The 27,373-nt window shown below is 41.9% G+C and overlaps 4 protein-coding genes across 9 annotated transcripts; 2 read left to right on the top strand and 2 right to left on the bottom strand.

The window, feature by feature from the left end:
* The first annotated feature begins 4,710 nt into the window (after positions 1–4,710).
* Positions 4,711–10,631, top strand: mbpa (myelin basic protein a). 4 transcript variants are annotated; one of them, XM_026301103.2, is made up of 8 exons: positions 4,711–4,997; positions 6,428–6,520; positions 6,965–6,991; positions 7,553–7,573; positions 7,962–8,020; positions 8,978–9,061; positions 9,171–9,191; positions 9,567–10,631. In XM_026301103.2, the coding sequence occupies exons 1-8, from the start codon at positions 4,878–4,880 to the stop codon at positions 9,724–9,726; spliced, it is 585 nt and encodes a 194-aa protein (XP_026156888.1). In that variant the 5' UTR covers positions 4,711–4,877; the 3' UTR covers positions 9,727–10,631. The 4 variants fall into 4 exon arrangements, with proteins under 4 accessions (XP_026156888.1, XP_026156889.1, XP_026156893.1 ...); XM_026301104.2 differs by lacking the exon at positions 9,171–9,191 and having other exon boundaries at positions 4,713–4,997; XM_026301105.2 differs by lacking the exons at positions 7,962–8,020; positions 9,171–9,191 and having other exon boundaries at positions 4,715–4,997.
* A 1,524-nt stretch (positions 10,632–12,155) lies between these two features.
* Positions 12,156–16,958, bottom strand: zbtb22a (zinc finger and BTB domain containing 22a). Its single transcript, XM_026300752.2, has 4 exons — positions 16,797–16,958; positions 15,477–15,695; positions 14,600–15,371; positions 12,156–14,009 (listed from the first exon to the last, which is right to left on the bottom strand). Exons 2-4 carry the CDS (start codon positions 15,681–15,683, stop codon positions 12,889–12,891), a joined length of 2,100 nt encoding a protein of 699 aa, XP_026156537.1. The 5' UTR covers positions 15,684–15,695; positions 16,797–16,958; the 3' UTR covers positions 12,156–12,888.
* Positions 16,959–17,079: 121 nt separating this feature from the next.
* On the top strand, positions 17,080–22,585 carry scn1bb (sodium channel, voltage-gated, type I, beta b). Its single transcript, XM_026300753.1, has 6 exons — positions 17,080–18,371; positions 18,461–18,627; positions 19,291–19,528; positions 21,063–21,204; positions 21,684–21,758; positions 22,196–22,585. The coding sequence occupies exons 1-5, from the start codon at positions 18,323–18,325 to the stop codon at positions 21,751–21,753; spliced, it is 666 nt and encodes a 221-aa protein (XP_026156538.1). The 5' UTR covers positions 17,080–18,322; the 3' UTR covers positions 21,754–21,758; positions 22,196–22,585.
* Positions 22,586–22,810: 225 nt separating this feature from the next.
* On the bottom strand, positions 22,811–27,277 carry naxe (NAD(P)HX epimerase). 3 transcript variants are annotated; one of them, XM_026301204.1, is made up of 7 exons: positions 27,130–27,277; positions 25,701–25,974; positions 25,507–25,615; positions 25,041–25,151; positions 24,817–24,927; positions 24,501–24,648; positions 22,811–23,866 (listed from the first exon to the last, which is right to left on the bottom strand). In XM_026301204.1, the coding sequence occupies exons 2-7, from the start codon at positions 25,871–25,873 to the stop codon at positions 23,667–23,669; spliced, it is 852 nt and encodes a 283-aa protein (XP_026156989.1). In that variant the 5' UTR covers positions 25,874–25,974; positions 27,130–27,277; the 3' UTR covers positions 22,811–23,666. The 3 variants fall into 3 exon arrangements, with proteins under 3 accessions (XP_026156989.1, XP_026156987.1, XP_026156986.1); XM_026301202.1 differs by having other exon boundaries at positions 25,701–25,891; XM_026301201.1 differs by having other exon boundaries at positions 25,701–25,888.
* Positions 27,278–27,373: the final 96 nt, after the last annotated feature.

Below are 27,373 nucleotides of genomic sequence, written 5' to 3'. Positions count from 1 at the left end.
AGATTTACTGAACATGTCTCTGATCCAGGATGCTCACCTGCAGCACCTGCTCCCTGTGGGGGTACCAGGTGCATTACAGGTCATTTTACCCAGCACAAGAGAGTTTAGAAAACACATCAGTAGAGCTAATGATTCTGAAGCAATTCAAATGACTTTAATGCCGGAGACGCCTGTTGTGTGATAATCAAAGGACGGCTTTTAATTTTGGTGAGAAAAAACTCATTTGCACATTATTTCACAGGTGTGAAGGAGAAAAGTGAGCAAAGAAAGAATGTGGGACCAGTTGTCAAGCAAGAAAAGAGATCTTTGATTAGTGTCGACTGATTGGTGTTACCTCTATGCATTAATTGGTCATTTAAAAATATCTTTATATGTTATATGTTATATGCAAACATCTATTTATAACTGGACCTCTAAAGATGGATAAAAAGCTAGTGAATATGCAATAACTAAATATAATTATGCCACTTCTGCCGACTGATTTTTAAATTTAAAAAGCCTTTCTGATCTCACTCTCCTGTTTGCAATAATCTTATTTACAGCAGCTGTCGCTCATAAATATCCGCTGGCCCTTGGGTTGAAACAAGAGAGCACGATATTGTTAAGATGCTAAACAAATAACAGCATTATGCTCAAGCCCTGTGAGGCCACTCCTGCCAAATGCTGATTGAATCATTGGCTTTCGACCACCACGACATTTGCATCGAGTTGTTTACCAGCCAAAAGAATCGCTGTGAGGACACACTGGGGTGGGGGGGCCCATTCACATCTTACAGCTGATCACTTCAAACGATGGGAATTTTCAAAGACAAGACAGACATGAAATAGATCATAGAAATCCACAGTACCAGGGGGGTTGTCATGATTGCACTGGGTTTTCTAGGCATGATAGGCATCATAGTCACAATTACAATTCAAGATATCGACAATTACATTCTGACTAGTAAGAATGAGAATTTCATCTATAGTGATATTATAGGTTATCCATCTTGGATATCTGAAATGTGAGCTTGACTAGTCACAGAGTAATTAGAGATATCTGGAATTCACATTGTCAATTGTAGAAAACTCAAATTACTTTCCCCATTCAAGTCAATGGGCAATTCGCAGTCCAAATGTAATTGCAGACATGTGTCATTAGATTTGTATAAGAAATAATTGTCTGTCCATCCTTCTACAGCCACACAATAATCTGCAAAGGAAGACAAATGGTTTCATTGATCAGACTAACCAGAAGTAATGTCAGTAATAGTTTAATCTATGGGCTTCCTACACACTTTAATGTGCTGCTTCTCTCATTTACCTTAGTTTTTTTCTTGAAATATCCAGCATGACTGCCATGTGTGCACCTTTACTCCTGCCTCGTCCTTCATGTGCGTCGCTAAATTACCGCCCCTCTTTCTGCCGCTGTAATTAGTTCCGCTTCCAGTTAGTTAACTTAGTGTGAACCTTTGACTGGACCAAATATGTTCGGGGCCAACGAGGCCACTGGACAGTACGTCACATTTCTGAATGGCATGCTGACGTCTTTAGCATCAAATGTCAAATACAAGATGTAAATTGAGACTCAATTAGATCACAGAAAGGAGGAAGTCCCTGACCTTTTTCTTGGCCTGTGTGTCCACTGGATGGTGACATCAGCTGCAGGACATCATAGCTATGTTCTCATCTACAGGCTACAGGGGCTGGATCAACACAAAGAGGTCATCCAGGGCATCTGAGGCACAGCAGCACAAAGGCTTTTCACTCTCAGTGCCAATTAGTGGAGCCCAATATGACATATGACTCAAGTGTCCCTGTTTACCTTGACTCACTGTTGTCCCAGGTGACTTGAGGGAAGATACACCTGAGCAGAACAATCGACCTCTGTAAGACCATCTGCTGCTACTGGCACAACTCAAGGCTTCAAAGTTTTCCTGTGGACAAATACAACATGATTGAAAATCTCAGTGAAAGTTTTTGCATGACTGTGGCTTTCAGGGTCAGTTTGAATTTATTCTGAGTCAAGGAGGATCCTGACACATCTCACCAGTATAACAGATGGTTTCACTGCTTTTACCACAGTGACTGGCCTCATATGCATCTCCAGCTCAGTTATTAAACTAACTAGCACCTGTCGTGCACAGGAACATTGTTTAGTTTCTGCTGTAATATATCAAATTTACTAACATCATATATTTGCTACATAGAGCTTATCTATAAGGCCATAAATCAAAGTATTGAAAAAATAACATTTTGATGTGATGATGCAAAATGAAAGGTTGAGGAATCACCAAAATTATTACAATTCATCCTGACGTGTGCACCAAATGTGACAGTGGCCCTCGAAGAAAAGTCTGGAGGTATTTAGTGCTGAGTGAGTGCATGGCGTTTAATGCTAATCTAAGTGGTAGCCACTGGTAGCGACTACAACCCTAGGAACCTCCCAGGCCAATGGCTGCATTTGCACTTAGAGGTTGCAGAAGTCATAAAAACGGTTTTAACAAATTACTCTGATAAGTCAAAGTGTCTCATGTGGTCATTTCTTGTACATGTGATGGGACAGAGGAAGGCTTTGTGTCTTTCTGCCTCTCTCCAACAGCTGATAGATATTCAGCTGCCTCTCTGGGTGGGTGTCTTGGTCTAGATTGACATTCCTGCTGGAGTTCAAGGATATCTCCCATGTTTGTGTCCCACAGCTCTCTTCCATGGCTGCTATTGTTTCCTCTGTGCTCGTCCTCGACCTCCTAGCCTCAGGAACAAATCCAAGAGTCTTCTGGACACGAGGGCACAAGCAGTATGGTCAGCCCACTCTCTGCATTCCTGCACCCTACCTCTGTCAGGCCCGTGGGTGCTGTGCTGAGGCTCGGCCCTGCAGGACAGACAGGCCACTGTGTACAAGGCAGAGTGGACTAACGTCTCCCTCCGAGTCCGTCCCCATGTCACTCTGTCATCATAGTTACTCCACAGACTTTTCCACCTTCTGGTTCTCCTCTTTTACAGGCACCACTCTGTCTCCCAGCAGTTTAGTTCTAATTAAATCTATAACTTCACACAGATTTTCTCTAGTTTTCTCTAGTGTTTCTGTCCTGATTGCTGACACAAGCAGGGAGGCTGGGAAAGGAAGGAACATTATTACACCCAAAAAGCATAAACGTGTAAGAGGCTGATACAGTAGTGGAGAAAGGTCTCCTGTTCATACCCTGCTTAGGTCTTCAACTGATTATTCACACACCCAGAGAAGGTTATTTTCATTTCTACATTTACAGTCCATAAACTGAGGTCCATCATATGTCTCACATGTACCCTGCCAGGAACCAGATCCACCCAGAATCATCTCTCCTGTGTCTCTTTTACGTATCTCGTATGACTTCTATGTGAGAAAAAGTTTAGTCTGGAGGACTGCTCCTAGTCCTCATGTCCTGATTTACACATAAATTATTCCACACGTTTACTGAAGTGAGTATTTTCCTAAATCTTTCTGACTGTGTTACTTTCCTTCAAAGTACCAGTCAACGTCTTGCTGCCACTCACATACTGAGTAGAAACTTTTATCATCAGTTTATTTCAAATTGTCAAATTTTGCTGTGACTTAAAAACAAATAATCATAAAATCAGCTCCTGCTTTTATTTGTTATATATTATGTTATGAAAACAGCTTCATCTGCCACCAGACTGCTCCGGTTTAACAAAAGTGAGTTTTTCCCTGTCTAAAAATTACTTTCTGTCTTGAAATAAGAAGCAGCCATAACAAAAAGGCATCTGTTCTGAAATATTAATATTCTGATGCTGCAGGGGTGTTTTGTAACCCAACTTATCCTGCAACAAACCCTGCTTTGTTTGGCTGGCTGCTGCAGCCACTCTGGATAAAACAACACATCCAGGACTCCATGTGCTGTTGTAAAGTGCTACAATGGTAGAAGATCATAAAATGTACACAGATAGATATCTGCATAAAAAATATCTGACATACTAAACCAGTTGTCAAAATAAAATAAACGTTAAACATTAACAGTGCAAGCTTTGCTGTGTTCAGATGCTGTGCAGGTGCAGACGTTCGAGTTCTCAGTTTTTCTCAGCACTTTTAGGACTTCAGAGCTGTGTGTGATCTGTAGATCAACTGACCAAACTATCTTCACCTGTTTGCACATTTTAAAGGCAAAGAAGTGAAACAAGAAGAAATAATAGCCAACCCAACATTACATTACACCTAAATGTAAAGTTTGGTTAAATAGTTTATTTTTCAAGTCCAAAAGTCAACTTTTGAAGCTCCATTGGTCCTAAAGTTGCAGACAGATTCACAAAAAATGAAAAAATCCAAATATGCAAAGTCACAAGAACTTTATTTAATTCTTGCACAGATACAAATTCACACGACAAACTTCTCCTTTCTTCTGGGCCTGTCCATATGTTAATCAGGGTGACTGTACGTCCAATTTAAACACAATCCATTAAGGAGATATATGAGGCCGAGTCAACAATGGCCGCACAGTGCAGTGGGTCGCTTTGCATCAGGCTGTGAGTTCAGACTCAGAGATAACCCTTGTTGTCTTTGCAGCCGGGGTGAGGCAGATGGGGAGAAAACAATGGCCTGGCCCATGCGGAGGGCGGCAGTGACTGACACAGCCACTGAAGCTCCAAAGAATGCCTGGAGCCAGGCCAGACCCATGGATCACCCCGCTGCAACCCCCCCATCCTAACCCTCCTCGTGTCCCATAGTGCCCTGGGACTGAGGGGACGACACCTTCAAAGACAGCCCCTGAGCGTCAGAAGCGCTGCAAACCACGCTCAAGGACCAGCAAAGTCGGGTGTTGGCACTGTGGGCTGTGGACTGACTTGGGAGAGGACTATTGAGAAGACAGAGAGGTCAACTCCACCCAACCTCAGCAACAGATAGCATGGCTACAGCAAGCACCTCAGGGCAGAGCACCTTCGGGCTCGGGAGGAAAAAGAAGAACCCTGGACTCATGGATCAGATTAGCAAATTCTTCGGAGGAGACAAAAAGAAAAGGAGCAAGGTGAGCATCCATACATTTGATTTAAAGGGATAGTTCAGGGATTTTTTCTGCTTTTCAGATTAATTTGACCTTCTCCAATGTCTCATTCAACTTTACTGTAAAATTACATAATAAATACATAAAGGATTTTTTTGCAATCAATATTAATTTCACTGAGGAACTCATACTCCCTCTTCTTAAAATCACACACGAGTTAAAACAGTTATAGTTACAAATAAAGACATTGATTATTTTTTTAAATTGCAAGTTTAAAACCTCAGAAACACTTGAATTCAGTTTGGATTGTGATGAAGTTGGTCAATCTTTGGTAGATTTCTTTAGGAAGAAGATGCTGCACGACCGAAAATGAGCATGTTGCAGAAACATTTAGATTCATGCTCTAAGTGATTTTTCCAGACATCAATTTAAAAAGTTATTTGTGTTTAATTGTTTTAAACTTTGCTATGTTTATATTTCAACCCAGAGATAATACCTTTGAAACCAACAATATTTAACGTGTCAGCGCCACTTCTTGATCTTATATTTTAAAACGTATTGATTAGATTCTAAATCCTTTTAGTGGCTTTTTTTCCCCATTTGGCTCATGCTGTTAGTCTGAGTCTTCCAGTAATGCATGAGGATAACACACTACACGTTATACAAACCCCTTGAGAGGTCCTCAGGGGAAACAATCCCAACTACAGGTGCATTTTGTCATCATGGTGCAGGTAAACTTAGTTTGTAATGTCAGCCTGGCCCTGAGCTGCAGGCAGAAAACTCTTTCAAGATTCAAGACTGAATCCGCTAATGGGAGGGGCCCTCAGGAGCCAGAGCTGCTCTCAAACAGACCCCTTTCATCTGGCATCCGATCTTGTTTTTCTGAGTAGGTGCAGCAGGAGGATGTCACATCTCAGAGTTTGTGTATTCAGAGTTTGTCTGATGCACTTTACGGCCTGTGCTCAGATCTTTTCCATCATCGCTTGCAGGCTTTCTGTCCTGCACACTTACAAAAGAAACTACAAAGGCTGATATACATATCAAAGATGTTTTATTTTATTTTCACTTATGAAACATAAAGACAAAAGAAATACACAATAATTAAACAACCACTGTTCAATATAATCAATTATCAGTAGAGCAGACAAAGATGATTGGATGTGTGAGGTTCTTCTGAAATTTGCAGTAGCTGCACATTATACAAAGAGAAATGATTTGTTTGGTTTCTCACTGATGGTGTTTCTCTCTGCACCTTGATTCCATTTGACCACAGAACATTGTTTTAGTCTTTTACTCGCCATTTAATTCATTTGGTGCCTCGCTCACATTGCGATGAAGCTTGAGGCTGTAAAAACCAGAAGCTATTTGACTTTAGCCCTGCTTTATTTGCAGTAGCATTACTTGATCTTGTGTTATTCTCTATGAAGTTACTTGACCCTTGTTGATGCTCTCAGGGGTCGTTCCGGGGTCACCTGGCCTCCTCACCACAGCAGTCCAGCCGCCGCCGGACCAATGAAAATGCTGTGGTGCATTTCTTCAGGAGCATTGTAAGTTTCTTGATGCATATTGATTAGGTCATATCATAGATAGCACTGATGAAACCATCTTTTTGTTGCATCATGGTAAAATAAGGCTTCAACTTCAGAGCTCAACAGACTTTGATATTTTGCTGAGTCACATAAGTCACAACACAGAACAAACCAATTTCCTCTGATTTGTATTGTATGAGTGTTGAACTGCCAGTGTTTCTGTTTGATTTCCTTTGCATCTAACTCTTGGCATCAACAGTGCAGCAGCGTTTCCAAAACAGCATGAGATACTATTTTCCACCACACTCTGATTACTAGGCTGCATGTCTCCATCATTTACATACTAATAAAACAAAATGAGGGTCAATTTCAATCATTGGTCAGATCACTTGTTTCAAACTTTTCAAATTTTGTTCTATTTTCCTGCCCTGTGCAATCAGTCATTCTGCTGTTGTTCCTCAGGTTTCCTCTCCTCGTCCTAAATCCAGGGTGAGTCTCATTTTCACAATATTTGTTCTCTACTTATTCCAGAGCTAGAGCTGCAGTGATGATGCAGAGATGCACTGATAACTTTAAATTACTCTGATTTCTCTTCACTTTTTAGACACGACTTCATTTTCTATACTGATGCTCTCCATCATATTTCATAATACCAAGTTTCAATAGCTGCATTTTTCCATGACTTTTGGTATGTTTCTGTAAACTCGATCTGAACGTTTCTTATTTTAGTGCCATCTGGTGGTGAAATGAAAAAGAGGCAGAGGGAGGCAGAGACAACTGTAACTCTGCACTAATTCCCTGCATTGTTTTCATTTTTATAAATTCAAATGGATGCAATTAAAATCTACTTTAATGATGCTGTAGTCAGATACTCGACAGTAACAAGGTTCTGCAGCTGCATTAGTTATTAGCATATTCAGCTAAATGCTAACGTGTAAGTCATCAGTGTAAGACAACATTATGTTCACTGCCATCTAATGCAGTTTAGTGGAGGACTGTCATGCAGGTCTCATCTCATCATGTCACTGTCTGTTTCTTTTTCATATCCAGTGGAGAGAAGTCTTGGGTTTGGTACGTCTTTCTTTTTTTTTTTTTTCTTTTTGAATTGAACAACAAGTCCACTGTATGTGTGTGTGTGTGTCCAATTTGAATCTGTGTGTAGAAAGCTCCTTTGTCCTCCGTTGCCTAACCTTCATGCTTGTTCTTTTTCTTGCTTTGTGTTTCACTGCTTTTCCTCCTTGAAATGACTATTTTTACCTGAGCGTGTGGAATCAGGATGTAGTCACTGATCCACACTGTAGCTCAAAGGCAAATATTGCCTCAGTTTAGAATTGACGCTACAGCAAATAACGTTTGTTCATTCATTGATCAGTTGAATATTAGTCATTTTTTAAACCAAGTACTGGCCTGTTGGTAAATTTATTTTATTTCAGTTTCCCCCTTCTTTGCTTCAATCCAGAGTGACTTGCTGCTTCTGGATGACTTTGAAACTGCTCAACTATTTATGAACCGCAACTGGTAAACATTTTCTCTTAGGACCTCTTGGCCTGCATCACCCTCCCCCTGCTCTTCCTTCTCTTTTTCACACCTCTGTTTCTCTGTAACAACCTCCATGTCCTCTGAGCCGGAGGTGATTCATCGGTTCATCTGTTTTGGTTTCCCACCTTTGTGTCTTCTCATGTGTCCGGTGACTGTGGACAGCCATTTATATGTGTCATTTGATCACCCACTCGTGTCCTCGTCTGTCGGTTCACTGGGGATCTTTACCTCATCCTTGTCATCCATTTTCCTTTTCCCTAAGGGTTGCTGTTCTGTGAATCTGGTCCTGTCGCATGTTCATGTTTTACTCCGTTCATGTCTCGCTCATGTTTTCCTCTCACAATGGATGAAACTGCTTCTTTCTTCCACATTACTCAGCTGCTGTTGCAGACAAACCACATGCCTGCACTAAAAGTGAGATTAGAGTTATATATTAAAACAATCATAGGACCTTTCAAGGTCACATAATCCAAAAACCTAACATCAGTTCCCTCTTATTGTGCACAAAGGAAATATAGCTTGCAGCCATGTGCTTTAACTCAATGAAAGCACAGACCCAAAAGCCAAAAAGTCAATTCAAATGCAATTAGGGAGGATTGATGATAAACAAAGAGATAAATGTGCAAAATATCTAAAAGCTCTGAAATTAGGGCATTAATGAGGAAATATGAAGTCCTTTCTTCATGTTTTCTATTCATAAAAGACATATTACCTGTGGACACGTGTGTGTTTTGTCCAGCAACAGCAATAACTGTGCTCTTTGTAACAAAACACTGTGTTTAAGACATGTCTGATGCTGTGAGGTAAAATGTGTCTATCAATGTAAAATGAATTAAATGTCTGCATAGAGGCTAAAGAATGACAAACCAGCAGAGACCCTGGTTTCAGGCCAAGTTTTCAGGTCTCCATCTGTGCTTATGGAGCATCTTTTTCTAGGCCTCGTCGCCGCGTGCTGAGAGCACAAAGTCGCCGGTCAGAAGACGCAGAGACCAAAGCACACTGTCCAGAATCTTCAACCTGGTGAGCCCATCGCACATCTGCCTCGTTTTCCCCTCAATCTCCTCTCTGCATCTTTAAAACTGCAACTCTTAAACACTTGTTCCTATCTGTGTTTGCCCAAATGAAACAGTGATGCTCTCATCAGAAACCAGTGAGTAATAAATAAGTACAGTCTGATTTATCATCTCAGTTTGAAAACTCCCCATCCATTTCACTTCATCACGCTTTCATAGCAGCTTGTCATCTTAATAAACTAACGAGCTGAAGAGCAGCGTTTGCATTTTTACTGCTTTTAAACCCAAAATATCAAATTACACAAATTCAATTACTATTTTTTCTGCCATCGACATTGATCTGAGGTTTATTTTCAGTGTGGAGCTTCATGAATCCCAATAAATGTGAAGTATTTGACAATCAAACCCTTCATGAACTTTCAGCAGTTTTAACTGAAAAATACATCACATCTCTCAAGACAGAAAACAGACGATTCTCTAAACCTTCTCATCATCTTCTTCCTTCCCTCCAGGGAGAAGCCAAGTCCCGTCCACCCGCTAAACGCTGGAGCACCATCTTCTAAGCTCTCTGCCAAGGACAAAACCACAGATCTGCCGATGGGAGAAGACGAAAGAGGAGAAACAGATCTGCACACGGCAGATTCACAACCTCAAGAAGTGTTAACCCACTAACACAACCCTCCTGTATCTTTAGATAGTCACACAACATTGACACAGTATAAAATCCACTCTCCAGGGATGTAGGTGGTCACTGCACCAGTTTTCTTTTTAATCCCTCTTCTAGTTATTATTTAGATGTTTATAAGAGGTTTGTTCATGCTTTTAATAAAATATCCTACTGTAAAAATCACAAATTCAAGTATCTTGGTCTGATGGTGCTACTGTCTGCTGTCTGAGGTTTATTCACGGGACACGTTTGTTTTCTGTCGTCTGCATTTTGTACACGAGTGACGCTTTATGTATCTCGCTGCTTTCTAGAAACATGACTCACACGCCGGACAAAAGATCGTCTTTGTTTCATACATGAACTCTACATGGAGAGTGGTCTTGTTTGTGCTTGAGTGAAATGCATGTCGCATAGAAATGCAACATACAACTGGGTACCTATATGAGTAGTACGGACTCTAATGTTTTTATGTAACAGTTTTGTTTATTTTTGCCTTAGTGTAATTAATAAACATGTACAATATGATTCTGTCCAAGTCTATCGAATGAAAAGAATTAAATGCCCTTTGTAAATGCACTATTACGTAATGGAAACTGTCCTAAATACAACTGGTCTGCTGTCTGTCCCTCCCATAAAGTAGCTTTTGCATCAATCTCATTTTTGTAAGTTATTTGATCGCATCTTAAATTAAGTTTGATGTTTTAATGTTATGTGTGTTTTATTTAGAAGATGACAGACAAAAGGTTCGTTTAAACTGATGGTTAGATTGTAAGTGACTCAGTGGTTGAAGGTGGCAGCTGCAAGGCGACATGAGGAGTTTAGTAGTGTAGGAGAGTGTTTTGATTTCAAAACCTAAGACACGTAGTTGTCATCTTTACTTTGGTCATAATAAATTACACTGCTATTCTGATTTGTACATGACGTGTTTGTTCACTTTAACTCAACAGTCAAAAGCACCGTAAAGGTGTTTTTTTCTGAGGTTGCTGACATGGTGGTGCTACAGGAACAAGAACTGATAATGTTAATATAAAACTGTTTTCTAACTGGAAATAAGCATCTTTTGTCTTCTCTTAGTTAAGAGTTATTAAAGGTTTTAAAATCTGACAATTGTCTTGTCTTTTTTTACACTGAATTTTTAGTTTCTTGTGCAACAGCCTAAAGTCTGATCATCATTTACAAATTGCAGTAGCTCTAAAATTCACTAACATTACAGAAATGAAAAAGAACATATTCTTTTACAGCAGTTTATTTGCCCAGCTAGGACATGGTTAGCATAGCTTAGCATAAAGACTTGAAAAGGGGGAAAACAGGTAAGCTGAGTCTGCCCACATTTTAAAAAAAAGATCTTTTAAACCTGCTAATTATATAAAAGTATAATTCACATCTTTACAGGAGGGTTACAAGCTGAATTAGATACAAGCTAGTCTGTTTATTGCTTCAATCTTTATGCTAAGCTAGGCTAACGGCCCAGCTGGCTGCAGCTACATGTGATGCATTAAACTCAGACTGTGGCCAAAATTAGAATAAATAATTCAAATGTGATAAATTCTGCTTTATCCAGAATATAACTCTACATTATTTACATACTGTAAATGTACTGTAAAAATAAATAAGACTCTACATATAACAAATAAAACTCATGATTGGACTGGACTGGAATCCTCTATATCCTGACTGGATGTAGAAATAAACAAATAAACAGCAGGCTGTGAGTTTTGTCTTGTGCAGCTTGTGCAGCTTGTGCAACTACAAACACGACCTGATAAATCAGCCTGTTTGGTATCATCACAATGAGGGCACTGCAACCTCATCACCGACTTACTGAGCAGCTGAGGTACTGTATTAGCCCTTAACTTATCCAACACTCCACCAGCAATTTGACCACAAAAACCCTCTAGAGGCTAATCTTTATCTCACACAACAATCCGGTTTCCAAGCGTTCTACAGACTGGAAAAAACAAGAATGCAACTACATCTTGTCCTTCATTTCACTGAACACTAACAAGGATGAGTCACCCTCATTACATTCCTGTCAATAATCAGAAATGGAAAAACAGTGTTTGCCATGCAGAGAAATAATGGTGAGGACAACAATTAGCACAGAGCTTCATCTCTCAGGCATTTAATGTTCCTGTAATAATCCAAATCCAACAAAGGGGGAGGTGAGAGGCAGTTTCCAGTGAACGACACTGATCGACACTCGACGTTCACATAAACAGCTAAATATATACTGACATGGTTTCATTTACACTGATTCTGGTCGTACAGATGACTGGTGTAAGAATATATCCTCAGTAAATTAACTAAAATCTCAAAAACAGTTTTTCCTCTGATGCGTGCTCAACCCAAATGACATCATTCAATTTGAATGAAGCAACATTCAATTCCCAGCATCTTACTGTGATAGAAGTAAAACTGTTGTGCAATCCCCTCATTTAACTGGTTACAGTGCCAATAGTGCCCCTCTCTGCTGAGTTACTCAGTGACTGACTTCATATGTGCCACAAAAATAGGAATCTGTATAGACCGCAACCCCAAATACCCCTGAACACCTGTAAGCCCCATCCTCCCATACATATGATGGAGAATGCTTTCTTCAAGCAAGGTTAAGACTTTTTGCACAATTCAATCACTGGACAGAGACAGTGCAGAGCTGAGTAAGGGAGACCTCTTGTGCTCCACCAGTGTACTGCAAACTGATCGATAATGAGCCTGAGTCTTACAGAATAAATCAAACATTCCCCAATCAATCAAAAAGTTGTTTTTATATTTACCAAGATTTTTTTCCTTGACATACAGTAATGTAAACAGACAGATGCATGGCACACAAAACATTTTTATACTTTCTTATGCAAGTCAATGACAAATAATTTATGTGCAAAACCGCAAATTAAGATACATTCACAGCACTGCTTGTTACAGATTTACATTTATAGTATCACTAAACAAAAGCTGCGCCAACATAATACTGCGCTATGTAAAAAGGATCATTTGGATAATTGTTCCTCTTCTTCAAAAAATTACCCAAGACATGAAGAGAACTCTCATAAAAAGGACCTAAGAAACGTGTCCAACAAGCCTTCATTTTGTGACCGCAGGCTTTTAAAGTCATGTAATGATCACGTGGACCTTCTTGTGTTTATGTACATACAGTTTCACATTAACATTTAATTTCCACTAAAACTCTCGCTCACCTCCTCTTTAAAAACATGATTGCCAGTGTCCAAGTTTTGTGAGTGAGTTCTAAGCTCATCCACAATCCCAGACACACTTCCCAACAGCCCATCCATCCTGTGCTCCATCTCCCCGTGGAAGTCCACCTCCTCTACTTTCACCTGTCCTCCTGTGGCAAGAAAAGCCTCGCCTTCATCGAATCCATAAGTGTAGCTGTCATCCACATCTGCTGCTGCTGTGCTGGTGTTGTTGCCGTTAGCTGAGGAGCTGGAGGCAAGTCTCTCACATCGAGCCTGATGTCTGAGGAAACTGTCTCTCCAAATCACTTTCTTCCCACACAGGCTGCACTCGTAAGGCCGCAGCCCTCCATGGGTTTTAAGGTGCTTGGTTAGATGGTGCTTCATCTTGAAGGACTTTGTGCAAACAGGACAGCCAAAAGGCCGCAGATTGAGGTGCTGCATCTTCACGTGCCGATCACGCATACTCTTCAGTGTGTAGGCTTTGCCGCAGTGGCAAAAGTGAACTTTTCCTGTGTAGGGTGTGCCAGCCAGGGACACTGAGGATGATGAAGATGGGGTTGGGGGTGAAGGGGGTGGTGGGAAAGCAGCAGAAGATGAGGACAAATGGCGGCTGGAGGTGGGGGTCAATGGGCCACCATGTCCCATGCTGGTGGAGGGCCAGGTCACCTCTGAGCTTGCCATGGTGAAGTCAGGAGACACAGGCACTAAAGGTCTCTGGGACACTTGCCCTGTGCCATCTTCAATTTCATCATACGTGTCTCTGCTAAAGGTCCCTTCTGTGAAACATTCAAAGTCCACATCCTCTTCCTCCTCATCTTCATCCTCATCTTTACTGCAGCTGCCACCCTCTCCTTCCTGTGGCCTCTGGTTTTGCTGAGACCAGGGACTTGGCTGCCACTGCTGCCGGGTTGAACCTGGACAGGACGGGCCTGACGCTCCTTCACCTGTATGGCAAGCATGCACACTGGGGAGGTCTGAGGAGTGATCACTTCTGACCGAATCTCCTTGACCTTTTAGTTTTGTGTCTTCCCCACTAGACTTCCCAGGGGCTTGTTCGGCTCCCACACGCTCACTAGAAACTGGGTGAAAGGACACTGGGGAAGGGTGAAACAAAATGACATGAAGGACAGCTTCTCCAGCTGCATAAATAAACTGATTTTCTGATCAAATTTAATTTGAATGATCCAGTATTTAATCAGAAAAGTCCCAGGTTTGATCTTTGGATTTGTACCTTTTCTCACTAAACGTTTTCATCCATTTTCTCTGCATAAGATGTGAAGCTGAGAGAACAAAGTCAATTTTCTGCTTTATTCAGTTTGTTTGTGTCAAGGAGCTAATGCTAACCAGCCATCCACAGACGGCGACTCCAGCCTGTTTTATTAACTACACAAAAAGACAATGCAAGGTTTCAAAACATACCAGAATGATATAAGCAACAAAATTCAGGCATCATGCCACTAGTACTGAAAAATATATCCAGGCCTAGCATCACAGAGAAACAATCAATTCACAAAAACAGTAGGTTAAGTAAAGACATGCCTTATTTTTGGAAAAACAAAGAAAGCATGCATTAATACCACTCTGGGTGTCTCGAGTAAAGCTAAATAAAGATTCTTTCATGCCATTCATTTAAACAGAGACATTGTGTTTGTGTTTAAAGTAAAATGAGACTATTGTGTCTTACCACAGTGTCCTATTTGTGCAGAGCTTTCCTTCATCTCCACCTCCTCTTCTCCTACTCCTTCATCTGCCTCAATCTCTCTTTTGTCATTCTTCCTCTTCTCTTGTGCCTCATCAATGTCCCCGCTCTCTCTATTTTTATCATGCAGTCTATCAGCGCTCAGTGGTGCTCCCCGTTGTTGTAACCTGACTTTCTGTTTTAATGTCTCACCATTAGGGAACCCCCCGTGGTGCCGGCTACTATGGCCAGGTCCATCATGTGCAAAATGGCCAGTTTTGGCATGACTTGTTATCCAAGCCTCCTCACAGCTGTTGTAATCATTTTCTGTATAATCAGGGAGGGCGTCCAGTTGAGAATCTGCTAAGTGCTGGGCTGATGAGGTACGTGGCCGCCCCCATCTAGAAAACTGCTGCGGGCGTCTCCATGTAGCCAAGGGAGGCAAAGCATCAGGTTTCCTCTCCCTCCTTCTCCCCTCCCTTTCCAGATATAAGCAGTCGGTGCTGCTTGGGGACTGCTGTCGAGATGAAGTGCCCGGGTGAGCTGCAGTGCTCTCTCCAAGGGTGGCATCTGCAGATGGCCGGGGCCTCTTCAAGATCTCAGTGCATTTGTCCACAATGTGCCACATCTGAAGGAAACTGGCTACTGTGACATAGTTGACAATGTCATCATGCACAATGCTCAACTGACCTGTGTAGGCAGAACTGAGGACGCTCTCAAAGGCCACTGGGTCCATGACTGAGGGCAGGGAAACCGTTGTGACATTCTTCAGTAACACCTGTTAACAGATGGGCACAGAAACAAAGGTCTGGGCATCGGCTCAGGAATAATCATATTTTAATGACGGTGTATGTGTACTGCACACTAATATGCCTGTGTCTACCTGGTCATGAAAGTAGGGTGAGGATGCAGCAAGCACACAACGGTGGGCCTTGAACACTTGACCTTGCACCTGGATAGAGAGGTCGCACAACCTGCCCTCTTCCCGCTGGCGGTTCAGGTTGTCCAACACAGCAGCACGGGCACCGGGGAAACACACCTGGACTGTCAAACCAGCTGGAGCTGCAGAAACACTGCAGGTCGGATCCATGGTCGCACAACACTATAGAGAAAATCCCAGAGGGCAAGATGAAGTCACATATTGCAGTATGGCTATATTCTGTGTAGTTTTTATTTTCCTAACTCTGTATAGTACGTGTTTTTGTTTATGGTTACAGATTTATTCAATGCATCTGTTCTTGTCCTCCCTTTTGCTACTGTTACACTTGTTTAGTATAAATTATTTATCTTTCAATTTATTATATGCTTGTAGTTGCACAGTGCATTATTCACTATTATTTTGCCATTTTATAGACCTAACGCTAGATTCATCTGTATTTGACATGAAATAATAGTAAACTCAATAGAGCAGCTCTGCATCCATCAAAGTCACACATAATTTTTACATCTTCCATGTAGAAATCTGTTACACATGGATTTGACATTTTCTGAGACCAAGGTGATTTCATCAAAATGACTGTACAACACAAAATAAATCACTTTTCCTTTGATCAAAAGTTGCAGCTATTAGTTGATTAATCAATAAACAGAAAAATGATCAGCAACTATTGCTATAGTCATTTAAGTCAGTAATCGATCATAGACATCGATCCTCCCACAGTCCAGTCTATTCATTTGCGAGGATTTGCTGCTAAAATTGATTATCTTTAGATTTTCAACGATCAGACAAGACTTTTTCCATTATCAGACATTTAATTGATTAATCAATGAAATAACTTGATGATACAAATAATCAGTTGCAGCTTTCCATTTGATGCTGCTTAATATTTAATCACTTGCACATATTTTTCCTACGTGTCAGATTCAGTCTCTAGTGTCAAATAAGACTAAGTATAATACAGTATTGATGATCGATCGATTTTTAAATAACGAGATTTCCACCTGATGATCAGTTAATTACCACTTTTAGCTAGTCAGCACCAAATTAACGTCCTATCACATTAAACATTAAAAATAACCCTGTCAACGCAAATTAGTGGTTTGAAGGGCGAAGACTTCCTAAAGTGATGAAGCAGAAAACATTTCTCCTTTTTTTGCTAAAGTGCATTTGTTCAAATATTCGCATCCTGCGTTAGCTAGCCGTTGGCTAACCTGTTTTATTAGCTAGCTAGCAGTTAAAATCAGCGGTTTAACGTGACTTTACCTTTGATGTGTTGGTGTGTGGAGCTTTTTACTGTTACAGGCAGCGTCCCCGGCTACTTTCAGCACGTCATTTTTATTAATATCGACTTCCAGATGCAAAGCTCAACCGCTTGATTGTGCACAAACGTCAAGCTAGCGAAGCCGCTGATGCTACATTAGCCATCGCTGGATGGCCCCGCCCCTCGGGAGGCTCCAGTTAAAGGGCCAGTACACCCTAAAATCCGCTTCATCAAAACTCGAGTGATTTCTTTGTCATCAATGTGGTGTAAAGACGAGGTGGACACGCTGCAGGGCGTTTCGCACAAAGCTGAGCTGGCGTCAGTTTAAAAGCAGCGGGCCAGCAGCTTAAACACCCCGTCACATGCAGCATCTGCTCAGCCTCACGCACAGTTTTACCGCAGTGCATCTGCAGCATCCTCTGCGCTGAGCGACAGAGGTGCCGCTGTGGCGCAGGAAAAAACACCGTTAACTGAGCACAGTTATATTTGTTTCCCTCTGGCTTTTATGTACCCGTTCGTGACCAGGCAGGTCCATCTGCAATGCCGACACGACCGAAGCATCTCTTCCACGAGCGCGGGGTCATTAGATAGGTGAAATTATAAGTCTTTCCACATCAGCTGTCATCGCAGGTGAGGACTCTTTTATTTTTCCCGAAGAGACGACTCAGCCCGAGGAGAGGAGGCCTCTAATTCAGGACAGTAGGCTTTGCTTTCAGTGACCCTATTAAGGAAAATAATCTTTAGACCATTAGATTGGTCTGTATTGAATATTGGTAGCGTGTAGCCTGTATAAGGTAGCCATTTGATTTTTATTATAGAGCATGCAAATTATTGATATATGCACCGGCATGTAAGAGTACCGTCGACGTTCAGTAGCTGGCATGTTGCATATTATATAAACACGCATTTGTTATAAATTAGTGTATCAGTGTCCCACAGTAAAGAGCAGAGCATGTGGCCCCAGGCAGGTCTGATGATTGCTCTCACATTAGGACCTCAGGGAAACAGCTAATCAAATCTCAGGGTGTTCATCTGGGGAGCACTGTGAATCACCAGATACCTGGATTGTTTCATACGCTATTTGATAATTAAAAGCAGCAAGCCCACCACTTCAAGGTCTTAGTCCAATCCAGATCAATTTAGGGGGCTGTCTGGAAAGCAGCAATAATTTCTGGCAATAAATTCTGTAACCAACAGAAGATTGTTGCTGGATTGAGCCAAAGAGCTGAAACACTAGCAGTAGTTTCACAGGACTGTCAGAAACAAATTGGTGTTCAAGGTATTTGCACTTTAAAATGCATGACTAGCTGCTGGCTACCAGCTATTAACATTTACAGATAAGCTTCTTCAAATATACAAGAGACTCTTTGCAAACAACCAGTCAGTTATTACACACTTGGAGGTGCTCAGTTTGTGAGGGGTCATCATATAAATCTGCAGCAGCTCCAGACTAGGAGCGCCACGGTTAAAGTTTCTACTTTTTGAGGCTTTGTGTTTAATAAACCAACCAAGTCTGACATCCAGTGACATGGCAGCATTACACCTGCTGCTCTTCTCTCTGCTCTGCACGCTGTTTGGTGAGTCAGGCTCTTTCTTTCTATTCATATTTTGGTGCTGAATAATGTCAGCACAGAGTAAGGATTGCCTGTGTTTGTTTTTTGTGAAGTGTACCAGTGTCATGGGGCCTGTGCAGAGGTGGACTCAGACACAGAGGCAGTGGCAGGCAAGGGCTTCAAACTGGGCTGCATCTCCTGCAAGAGGAGGAGTGAGGTGGAAGGTACTGCCGCTATTGAATGGTACTTCAGGGCCAAAGGAGAAGCAGACTTTGTTCGTGTAAGTGCAAATCCACCATTACTGAAGTATATTAAATCTGATGCCAGCACATAATGTAACTGACAAGAAGGTTTGGTGCTTCTTCAAGGAGTTTTAGTCATGTAAGCATCTTTAAAACCTTGTCCTAGGCTTCATCCTTTAAGGCACAGGCACTTATATGCTTATATAGTGCACAGCGAAGCCTTCCTTCCTGTCTCCCCTGCTCACACACATATACCCTTTTGCACACTTACTGACCTCAATCACATGATGGTGTCCAGTGTTTAAAATGCATGTTCAGATGAAATCAATATGTGCGTTAGAGAGATCATTAAAGCTACAGAAATGATGCTGTGTTGACCTTGTACTGCTACTGTAGTGCATGGTGGGATAAAGCAGCTGCACGTATGGGCCAGTATAACATTTTAGTAATGACTTGAGGAGTCATTGGATCACCTGCTCTTGCTAATCGTCACTGATTCTCAACCCATCCCTACCTGAATTTAAAATGTTTAAGATAAATTTAAGATAAAGATAAGTGTTAAGATAAAAAAAAAAGTTTTGAGATTACAGCATGTGGGTTTAATATATGACTTGTGCATTGTGCCAGTATATGTGTGCAAAACTAAAGAGAGTCTTCTGTCACAGCCACATATTAAATATCTTTAATCTTTGTGGCCCCAGATCTACACCTACAACGAGGGCTCCGCTAATGTTGAACACGAGCAATTTGCAGACCGTGTGGATTGGAACGGGAGCAAAAGGAGCAATGACATCCAAGATGCCTCCATCTACCTGCTCAACGTCACCTTCAACGACTCGGGCACCTATCGCTGTTTCTTCAACCGCATCCTCTTCTACGAGAACTACGAATACAGCACGGTTGTCAACAAGGTGGTCCACCTCACTGTGGTGGCTAAAGGTATGATAAAGTCAACTGCTCTACAGATTTAAGTGCAGAATGTGAAAAAGTTCCATCCATCCATCCATCTGTCTTCTTCTGCTTATCCGGGACTGGGTCGTGGGGGCAGTAGCCTAAGCAGGGATACACAGACTTCCTTTTCCCTGGACACTTCCTCCACCTCTTCCGGGGGACACCGAGGCGTTCCCAGGCCAGCCGAGAGACATAGTCCCTCCAGCGTGTCCTGGGTCTTCCCCGGGGCCTCCTCCCAGTGGGACATGCCTGGAACACCTCCCCAGGGAGGAACAGATGCCCGAGCCACCTCAGCTGCCTCCTCTCAGTGTGGAGGAGCAGTGGCTCTACTCCAAGCTCCTCCCAGGTGACCGAGCTCCTCACCCTATCTCTAAGGGAGCACCTGGCCACCCTGTGAAGGAAACTCATTTCAGCCGCTTGCATCCGAGACCTTGTCCTTTCAGTCATGACCTAAAGCTCATGGCCATAGGTGAGAGTAGGAACGTAGATTGACCGGTAAATCGAGAGCTTCACTTTTCGGCTCAGCTCTTTCTTCACCACAACGGACTGGTACACCGACCGCATTACTGCTGCCGATGCCCCGATCTGTCTGTTCCATCCTTCCCTCATGTGTGAACAAGATCCTAAGATACTTAGGATACTATGATACTAAGAAACTCGTCCACCTGAGGCAGGATCTCTCCCCTGACCTGGAGATAGCAAGCCACCTTTTTCCGATTGAGAACCATGGCCTTGGACTTGGAGGTGCTGATTCTCATCTCAGCCACTTCACACTCGGTTGCAAACTGCCCCAACGTACGCTGGAGGTCCTGGCTCCATGGAGCCAACAGGACAACATCATCTGCAAAAAGCAAAGATGAGATCCTGTGGTCCCCGAACTAGACTCCCTCTGGCCCCTGGCTACGCCTAGAAATTCTGTCCATAAAAATAATGAACAGAACTGGTGACAAAGGGCAGACCTGCCGGGGTCCAACATGCACTGGGAACAGAGGGATCACACTCCTCAGCCTCCCTGGGAAGGTCTATGCCAGGGTGCTGGAGAGGAGGATCCGGCCGGTGGTCGAACCTCGAATCCTACGGATCTGGAATTTTCATTTCATTTCTAATTTTCCTTAAAAGTATTTGCACTTTTTTCATATTCTATAGATATCCAATACATTCAAGATGCAAAGTTGAAAAAAGTGTAACTGAGCCGAGACCTAAGTGCAGATCTTATCCTCAGGTGGCTCTGCAGTACAATTTCCATTGCACCACTTCAGATATTCTAGCTGGCACATATGTTAAACCATAATGCTGAATGAAGGATACAGCATTTAGTTGTTTTAAAATAACATTGTAAATAGTACGTTTGAATGAGTCTTTGACCAGACAATGCTCTTAAAACTCTGACAAACTTCTAAACACTGAGGAGTATCTCATCATTAGTAGATCCGATGTTTCGTTTTAGTTTCTTACTAAGAGCCTAATCAGCTGCCTTTCTGGTGTTTTCTGATTACTTGATTTCCTACGTCTTTCTGTGCAGCCAGCAGAGGAACAGCTTCGATCGTGTCAGAGATCATGATGTATGTGTCCATCATCGGCCTACAGCTCTGGCTCCTCATTGAGATGATATACTGCTACAGAAAGATAGCCGCAGCTGGGGAAGAAGCATTACGAGAAGCTGCGTAAGTTTGTTTTTATTATGGGTCCATGCACATATGCTCATAGCATGTCAAAGTATTTTAACAACCATTTGATTTACAGCTCAAGTTCATGTTTTGGTCTGACTTGAGTGAAAAAAATGTGTATTTTCCCATGAATATTTTCATGCTATATTTATGTCCAGTGGCTGAAATCACACATTGTTTTACCTTTGTTCTCTCCTCCACTTCACCTGATTATCACTGTTTCCAACATGTTTGTTTTTTCATGTGTCTAATGTCTAACACTCCTTTTGTCTACCTGTCGTCTATTCGTCTTGTTTGTTCCATCCTCCTCCCTAGTCAAAACCAAAACCTAACCCTCCTCCTGTAAGTCAAAATGGAAGAGAGACTTGTCAGACATCTGTGTTGTTTTATTTTAGTATTTGTCACCCTGGGCACTATTATAAAAGAAAACACTGATAAGCACTGAGAGATTTTGTTTTTTCCTCTTTTCCTTCCAGAAATGCTGAATATTTAGCGATAGCCTCAGAAAGTAAAGATAACTGTGCGGGGGTGCAGGTTGGAGAATAGCACAGGTATGTGGTGATCTTGCTGTGAAAATGTCTTCAGTCTCATTCTGCAATGACATTTCTACCATTCAGTCAAGTGTCAGTCTTTCATGTTATGTGCATCTCTATCAGAAACACAAAACAAGAGAAATGTCATTTTTGTATCCTTTGTTGACAACTAGTGCTGTGTATTAAACCTCAGCACTGAGCTGTTGTTAAAAAATGAATGCCAGGCCCTATGATGAGCACTCTAATAGACTTTCAGAGTAGTTCTCATAGACTCACTTGTTTTTTACATTATCTTCATAAAGGGAGGATTTATTGCAGAACTATATATTTAACTACATTTGAAATCTCATAAACTGACACTGTGTGTAAGTTTTAGTGAGGAAGTGGATTTTCTATAAACAGCTTCTGAGTATGTGCCAGTAAATCCATTAATACATTTTCTTTTTTCTTTTGAGGCTTCTTCCACAGACTGAAAACATCCTTCCACCTTCTGACCTGCATGACAGCAACACTGGGGAAAAACTCCCCAAACTCTTCATCTCCAGTTTCTATTTCACCTTTTCCTTGACAAAAATCACAAATGGATGCGACACACAAAGAGAGCATGGTACCAGCACTGTATATAGTATTCTGCGTGCAAAAGCATGTTCTGCACTTATGCGAGAAACCCTTATGCATTAATGAGCCACATTGTTAAAAGCATAGACTGTACATGCAGTGTTGCTGTAAGTGTATGTAGTCATACATTTAGATGAAATGTAGGTGGTACTATGGAGGTCTCTTAGAATCCATGAGGTTGACTGTAAAAGGAAGCTTTTTACCAAATCATCACCACCCAATGTATAAATAAGACACACAACATGTATGGTGTTTATAAAATAGAATGTGATGGACTATGATAGACTGTCTTTCCAGTTGCTAGATGTACATTCAAAGAAATCTTAAGTACTATTAAAAAAATGTGATGGAAAAGTCTCGTGTTGGCAGTAATAAGGCGGCAGAGGAAATCCAATTTGTCATTTGTTTGGGGGGGGGGGGTGACGTCTGTTGTAAAAGAAACAATGCACAGAATCATTTTACAACTTTTATTATCATGAAGCAAAGGCCCCCTCCATGTCAAAGTGTTTATTCATGCTTTCACATGAGTAAAACTGTTTAGTGAGCTGATAAAGCTCTAATATAACACTTGGATTTACAGCACAGCCTGTAATCAGATCCAATAATCAATCACTCAATCAGTACCAATCAAAATCCCCAGAGTTAAAGGAATAGTTTAATTTAACAAACTACATTTACTGGTTATCATGACAGAAGATTAGTGCAATAAATTTAAAGACACAGCGAGCAGATAATTGGCTGGTCTAAATAACAAAGCACGAAGCTAAACTAGCCGTTTCCCCTGCTTCAAACATTTACGCTAACCCACTGCTGGCAGCAGATTCATATTTAGCACACAGACATGATAGTGGCCTCAATGTCCTCATCCAACACTAGGCCAGAAAGTAAATAAACTCAGGTACGGAGCTGGAGTCAGGATGTCATTAACCTAGCTTAGCACAGAGCAGGAGTGGACAACCCGTGTTCCTGGACAGCAAACAGGCCAGTGGCCCATGAGGGACATGGGTCGGCCACCCCTGTCATATAAAGTAGAAGCAGGTAGAAGCAGCAAGTCAAACTCAGTTAAAACAGCTGGACCTTTTCTCAGCTTTACACAGAAAGGAAAAAACAACCATAAGTGGAGGCTGTAATTATTTCACATAATGAAGTTATCTGCACTCAGCGGCAGCTTTATACTTAACAGACATGTGAGTGGTGCTAATCTTCTCACCTACCTCTCAGGAAGAAAGCAGAACTGTCCCAAACTGTTTAACTACTTCCTTTAGAGACAACAACCTTCCGACAGTCACTGACATCTCTTATTTAAACCTACAGCTGTAACACACAGTCTGTGCCGGGATATTGCGGCAGGTTGAGCTGGTACTTTCTCTCCAGGCCGGGCGGCACAAAGCGGCCTCCCAGGAAGTGGTACCGTCCTCTGAACAAGGACGCTGATTTCTTAGGAGCAGTAAGGGAGATGAGCATGTCAGGCTGAAGTCCATCTGCACTGCCCTGTTCCACATCCCAGCCTTAAAAAGAAAAAACACTCAGGATGTCACAGTCCAGTCCAGGCTAGGTTACAGTAAATTTTCATTAGATGACCAAAGGGTCACCAAAATCAAGAGGTTTCATTCTACCTCCTGGGAGCATGAATGTCCACAGGAAGTCTCAGGCAAGTTAAAAGCAGATTTTCAAAATTTCCTATAATAAAACACAGATGGACAAAGGCAACCACAAGCCAGGGATACCTGTGGCATTACAAACACAAACATAAGAATGTAACTAAAAACAATACAATGAAAAACTGAAGTGGGTTGGTCACATCTTGGTCAGCTTAAAAGCATCTTCAGTATCATCCCATCAGATCTGTCCATCCCTACTTTTGGGGTAGTTTTTGTGTATGTTTAATGCTGCCCATTTTGCATTTACACATTTCAATAAGAGCTGCACACATTTCATTTTTCTCAACAACAATGACAAAGTGCCAGTGGATGCTTTATATCCTGCCATTCAGTATATGCAGTGAAACACCGGAACATTGGATTAACATGACGATAGCTGTCTTTTCACAAGATTAAAATTCACCCACACATTAGGAAGGAACATCAGTTAGTGGGAATACATCTTCTGCTTGGTGGGAAGTGCTGATGTGAGTGGACTGACCTGAGGGGATGTCGATGCTGGCAATGGGGACTGTAGTCTTCTTCAGGGCGTCCAGGATGGAACCAAAAGGCTCTCGCACAGCCCCCTTGAAGCTAAAGCCGAAGATGGCATCTATCACCAGGTTGTAAGCCTCATCGATCACTTCGGCCTGAGAAGAAATTATTTTTACTGCAGTTAAAAACCCTGAAAATGTTCTATCAATGTAATAATTGTAACTTGTATTCCAGACTGCATAAATGAAATGCATAAACACAACACAGAAGAATTTCCTTCACCACTGCAGATTACACTGCTGCATTATTGATTAACACCAAACCTCAGGCATCTCAGTCAGGAAGGGGATCTCCATTTTCTCGCACTGTGTGGTCAGGCCCTGGAACAGTGGTTTGTTTGGCCTCTTCGGGTACAGGATAGTGGGCTCATATCCCTTCAAGTGGACACCCAAAGCAGCAGAAAACATCTTTCATAGTTTGAAAATTCACAGCAAAAATGTTGGACTAACAAAGTGAAACATTTGTGGGTAAGCTTTAGGAAACTCACAAAGAGTTTAAGATGCCTGGCACAGACTAGGCCATCACCTCCATTGTTTCCTGGCCCACAGATGACCAGCAGCGAAGGTCTGGCCTTCACCAGAGAAGTGAGTGGATATGCCTGCAGAAAAAAACATACCAAATCAATGCAGCACTGCAGCACTACTGGAATGTCAAAGAGAAAAAATGGACTTTCTATACAACAGCTACTCAGGAGAAATGCCTTTAGTGATGTGCAGTCAGAAGACACAGTAATCTGATTATTGTCTACTTCAGGCAGTAATCTAATTCACAGGTGCCGTAAATGTAAAACCGGGTTTCCTGTTAACACAGCAAGACTTTGACAGAGACACCAGGTGCATCTGCTATGTGAAAGGTATTTCAGGTGTGTGCACGTGCACTCAAAATATTTTAAATAACCCACAATAAGCTCATTCTGTAAAGGTCATTCTGCTTTGCCTTGTTTGACACCTCACCCGTGTGACGGCCGTGGCACAGCTGAGTCCAGCCAGCTCCATCAGCTGGTCCACGCTGAAGCCATATTCACTGAAGAGCTCCTCATCAATGTGCTGGGCCTCCTCCTGCCTGTTAAGCACCTACAGCTCAGCTACAGTTTGGACACACACAATCAGTGTATTGTTTTACTGCAGTGTGTAAAAAATAAAGTTACCCCAGATATTTGATGGTGTGGGCCATGGTGGAGGCTGGTCTGCTAGTGAAACAGTCTTTCTTGTGGTGGTTAGCTGCAGCAGACACCGGACATGTCCTTGACTGTGCGAGGACTCCTGCGGCTCGCGAGGTCACCAGGAAACCGATCCCAAACAGAGCCCGAACACTCAACATCCAGGTGGATCCAAACTGCTGTGACAGAAAGTATCACACTGAACTGGTGTCCCCACACTGATCACAGGACTTAATGACCTCACAGTCCTGTCTCCGTGCACCTGCACCACAAGAAATGTGTTTGTGAAACAATGCCTGCAGCCTAAGGCAGACCTTCCCATTAGTGAAAGCGCTGCAGCTCAGTCTGCTGATGCTGCACTTTCACTGCTTTAATTGCTCACTTGCATTTTTCTTTGCTCCTCATCCACCTGCAGCCTGAGATCTCTGAAATGCCCAAAGGGTGGATTTAAATCAATGATCTGTGTGCTCTCAGCTGCTGGTCAGTGCACTTTAAAGACAGTAATTCAACAAATAAAACAAACTGTATTTTACCTCTTTCAATGTATATGTGTCCATGCTGGTAATGATGTCATATGTCACATTGAATCCAGTCATACAGAATCATCCATCCATCCATCATCTACACCCACTTATTCCTATTTAGGGTCACATGCAAACTCCACACAGAAAGGCCCCTGCCGGGTTTTGAACCAGATACCTACTTGCTGTGAGGTAATGGTGCTAACCACTAATCCTCCATTAACAATTAATATGTATATTTTTTTCAACTACCCAGGCAGTCTATAAAGTGTTGAATTAATGGTGAAAAGTAGCCATCAGAATTATTTCAGAGCCAAGATTGAAGTTTTTTGTCTGAAGTAGTTCTGAAACAATGGACAGAAAACTGATCTGAAACAAATGACAATTTGATTCATCATTTAAATTCATTATCAAGCAAAATGCTTGGTAGCAGCTTCTCAATACATTTTTCTTCTTTGGCATTTTAACTATTTTCTGACATTTAACATTTAATGATAATTAAAATAAACAGAGCAGATTACACTGCTGATAGAGAATCAATTAATTGATCATTTAAAGAGTTAATCACTTCAAAAGAAGAAAAAAGACTGAATAAGACTAAAATGTGAAGCTCAATCTAATGACCACACGTTAGGAAGCACCTGTGCACGCAGGTTAGCGAAATGTGCTACATGCTGCACCTTTAGCAAACAGCAGCTATCAAACAGCAGCGCTGAGCTCTGGTTAAGTTTATAGAGACACAGTTTACAAACCACAGACTTAAATCACAGAAGAGTATTAAGTATAAACATGTGACACCTGTGAGTCTGACGTTAGCTCCTCTACGCTGCTATCAACGTTAGCTAACATTTCTGCACTGCTAACTGAATGCGTGGCAAAGCATTCATGATACTCACCAAATGCTAACAAGCCTTTCCTTACAAAAACTTCACACGCTCATTTGTCCGTGTAAACAACGCAATGACACAACTTACAGGTCAAAAATGAAGTTAAATTTCAAAAGTGCAGCAACGTTTGCAGCCCGATAAAGCTCTTCCGGCCACACTTCCGGGTTTGGAAAAATAAAAACACTGCTGTAACTTCAAACTAAAAGTCGGGTTAAGTACTGTGGCAGCAGGAGTACATGAAATACCCAAATGC

Source organism: Mastacembelus armatus, chromosome 11 (assembly GCF_900324485.2).
Source record: "Mastacembelus armatus chromosome 11, fMasArm1.2, whole genome shotgun sequence".
Lineage (NCBI taxonomy): Eukaryota > Metazoa > Chordata > Actinopteri > Synbranchiformes > Mastacembelidae > Mastacembelus > Mastacembelus armatus.
Note: the sequence above shows the minus strand (reverse complement) of the source record. Positions and strands in the feature narration are given on the sequence as shown.

Bases quoted from the DNA above. Each gene is read 5' to 3' on its own strand.
- mbpa (XM_026301103.2), top strand. From the start codon at position 4,878: ATGGCTACAGCAAGCACCTCAGGGCAGAGCACCTTCGGGCTCGGGAGG. The intron at 4,998-6,427 runs GTGAGCATCCAT...TGATGCTCTCAG, and splicing joins ACAAAAAGAAAAGGAGCAAG to GGGTCGTTCCGGGGTCACCT. The intron at 6,992-7,552 runs GTGAGTCTCATT...TTTCATATCCAG, and splicing joins CTCCTCGTCCTAAATCCAGG to TGGAGAGAAGTCTTGGGTTT.
- zbtb22a (XM_026300752.2), bottom strand. From the start codon at position 15,683: ATGGATCCGACCTGCAGTGTTTCTGCAGCTCCAGCTGGTTTGACAGTC. The intron at 15,372-15,476 runs GTAGACACAGGC...ATCTGTTAACAG, and splicing joins CACCCTACTTTCATGACCAG to GTGTTACTGAAGAATGTCAC. The intron at 14,010-14,599 runs GTAAGACACAAT...ACCCTTCCCCAG, and splicing joins TGCACAAATAGGACACTGTG to TGTCCTTTCACCCAGTTTCT.
- scn1bb (XM_026300753.1), top strand. From the start codon at position 18,323: ATGGCAGCATTACACCTGCTGCTCTTCTCTCTGCTCTGCACGCTGTTT. The intron at 18,628-19,290 runs GTAAGTGCAAAT...TTGTGGCCCCAG, and splicing joins GAGAAGCAGACTTTGTTCGT to ATCTACACCTACAACGAGGG. The intron at 21,205-21,683 runs GTAAGTTTGTTT...TTTTCCTTCCAG, and splicing joins GAAGCATTACGAGAAGCTGC to AAATGCTGAATATTTAGCGA.
- naxe (XM_026301204.1), bottom strand. From the start codon at position 25,873: ATGTTGAGTGTTCGGGCTCTGTTTGGGATCGGTTTCCTGGTGACCTCG. The intron at 25,152-25,506 runs GTGAGGTGTCAA...TTTTTTCTGCAG, and splicing joins GTGCCACGGCCGTCACACGG to GCATATCCACTCACTTCTCT. The intron at 23,867-24,500 runs GTCAGTCCACTC...TTTCTTTTTAAG, and splicing joins CAGCATCGACATCCCCTCAG to GCTGGGATGTGGAACAGGGC.